The sequence below is a fragment of the Ambystoma mexicanum genome, chromosome 10 (assembly GCF_040938575.1).
Source record: "Ambystoma mexicanum isolate Mex_15411 chromosome 10, UKY_AmexF1_1, whole genome shotgun sequence".
NCBI lineage: Eukaryota > Metazoa > Chordata > Amphibia > Caudata > Ambystomatidae > Ambystoma > Ambystoma mexicanum.
In genome coordinates, this window is record NC_090932.1 from 1,294,907,672 (window position 1) to 1,294,910,161 (window position 2,490).

Consider the following 2,490-nt stretch of genomic DNA (forward strand, 5'->3'; position numbering starts at 1 on the left):
TGACACAGCAATGTTATTTCAGCTGTGCATTGGGTAGCGGGTCCGGAAGCAATTTCAGTTCCATCAACTGTAGTCACCTTGTCAGTGGTCGGCTTGGAACATCTGCAACCAGATCCTGATCAATATCATTTCCGACTGTCCCACTGTCGATGTAAGCCTCTATAGCATGCATTCTTGAGGACCGTTGGTTGTTGATTAGGATCACTGGTATTGCAAAGTGTGAGGTCGGTGGCTCTTTTCTCTCACTCGACAAACTGACCTCTACGTTTGTCGAGCTGGGTAGTTTTCTGACTTAGATTCTTTTTCCTCATCTTTCTCAGTGGCCCCGACGACCTTTCAAGGGGGTTTTACTGGGCAGCCCTTCAGAAAGTGTCCTGGTTTTCCACAGTACAGGCATAGTTGTTGCTGCCTTCTTTTGTCTCACTCTTGTTTGGTCAACGGGGGTCGCACTCCCCCAAGTTGCATGGGCTCCACAGGGTTTTCTTGTGCCCGAGTTACATTGTCTCTTGACCGAACATACACTGCCCGTGGATCCATTTTGGAGCGATCTGCTTTTCGGTCTTGGAGCCGGTGATCTAATTGCACGACTAAGTCTATGAACTCCGAACAGTCTCGAGGAAGGTCCACTACTTGAGCTAGAACGTCTTTTAACTCTCCTCTTAACCCCCGATGAAACAACGTGGTTCTTTTGTTTTCCGGCCACCTAGCTTCAGCGACCAGCCTGTTGAAAGTTGCGATGTACGTTAACAAATCCTAATTTCCCTGTCGGAGGGAAAGGAGTTCATTGTCCACTGCTTGTTCTCGAGTGTGACGGGCAAACAGTTTCTCCATCTCCCTCTGAAATCCCCCAAAGTCATGTAATATAGGATCATCATGGGTCACCAATGGTACTGACCAATCTGCTGCGCTACCGCTGAAATACGATAGAACAAAGGCCACCCGAGCTTGGTCATTTGGAAATGCTCCTGGCCTGCAAAGAAAGTGAAGGCGGCATTGAGTCGTGAAAGAGGCATATTTCCGTGGATCGCCTGTAAATCGCTCCGGTGGGGCTAAAGGAACTGTTCCTGGTAGAGTAATTTGCACCGGAGTTGAATAAGTGGAAGGCAGAGTAGGGTTCTGCATCGTTGGGTTGCCTCCCGGCAGAGGTGTCTGGCCTGCTTGTGATTGCAAGTATTGTCTGCTAAGGTCTTCTGTGCGCTCCTTAGTCGCAATTAAATCTCTTCGGAGAGCATAAGTCTCCTGACGGGCAGAATGAACCTTGGCGCGTAGTTCTCCTACCAGTTGGGCCAACTGGTCTAGTTCCGAGGTCTCCATGGCGCCCAGGTGGATTTTAGTTTGGAGGCTTTGCATTCTGTTACGCTCACCTGGTTTCACGGGGGCGCCACCCAGCAATCGGGGTCCAGGTATCCTCCCCTGCGATGCCCAGTAGTGACCAGTGGAAGAATCCTGCCAGAAATACAGGGAAAACAATGTTCAGGACTGGGCAACTGGGATTAACAGCCTCCCACCAACCGGTATGTCTGCGGCCTCTCTGGGTTTCCTCTCACCTTTTTCTTGATGTTGGCGGGTTCTCAGTCCTGCTGTCTCGGCAGGGGAGCGTAGTGCTCTGCGGGCAATGGCAGTCGAGTTACTTCACTGATGCCGGCCCGACTTGAGTCTTTCAGGTAGGTCTTATTGCTATGGTGTTTTGCTGTCCTAGCATGCCTTCTGGGATTAACAATGTCTTTTTCTCTTCCTTAGGTACGTGGAAGTCCAATTAGTGGCAAAGATTGGATTCGGGGATCGCTGGTAAGTAGTAGCGTTTTTGGAGCACCTTGACGCGGCGAGTAGGCGCTTTACGCAACGCTGAGATGCCTTGCCTTTGCTAACCTGTTATTTTTTATCTTCACAGGTCGCGGTGCTCCGCCGGAGTGTGGAATTCCAGAGGTGTTGCTGAATGAAGTGCGACTGCCAAGGTAAGCCTTTTAGTGGAGTTTGTTAATTGTGCAAAATGTCTAATGCTTTGTCTCTCCCTTTCTGCAGCTCTGTCAATCCGAAGGAGCGCTGGTTCCAGGATACCGATCGGAAGAGCTGAGGACCGCTAATGATGAAATTCCGGTAAGCTGCGACCTTTTCTAACAATGTCTTCTTTCTTTTTCTGCAGATGCTGATTCTCCGAGGTCCATGGCTGAAGCTGAACACGGTGAGCGTCACGTTGCTGAGTTGCAAATGAACGCGAAGCGTGTCAGTCCAGTCGGGTGTGGTTTCAATAGCTTCAAATAAGAAGTCCAGGTAAAAGAGTTTCAAGGTACCACACCCAAAACCATCCTTCTGCAAGCCAGGCCCAAAGAAGCCTGATTCTGTGGATGCTTCCACATTGAATGACAGTTACAAAAAGTAGTTCCCAAGCACAAACTCATCTTCAAGTATGAGCCTGGCGCCAAAGGCGCCAGTACTGGCCCCAAGAAGGCCTAGGTTGGGATTTAGTGGGGACTGGGTTCAAGGCTCCCC

The 2,490-nt window shown here is 50.0% G+C and overlaps 1 protein-coding gene across 1 annotated transcript; it reads right to left on the reverse strand.

Annotated features, from left to right (window-relative positions):
* Positions 1-753: 753 nt before the first annotated feature.
* LOC138493016 (protein LDOC1-like) lies at positions 754-1,314 on the reverse strand. Its single transcript, XM_069620266.1, has one exon. The coding sequence runs from the start codon at positions 1,312-1,314 to the stop codon at positions 754-756; it is 561 nt and encodes a 186-aa protein (XP_069476367.1).
* Positions 1,315-2,490: the final 1,176 nt, after the last annotated feature.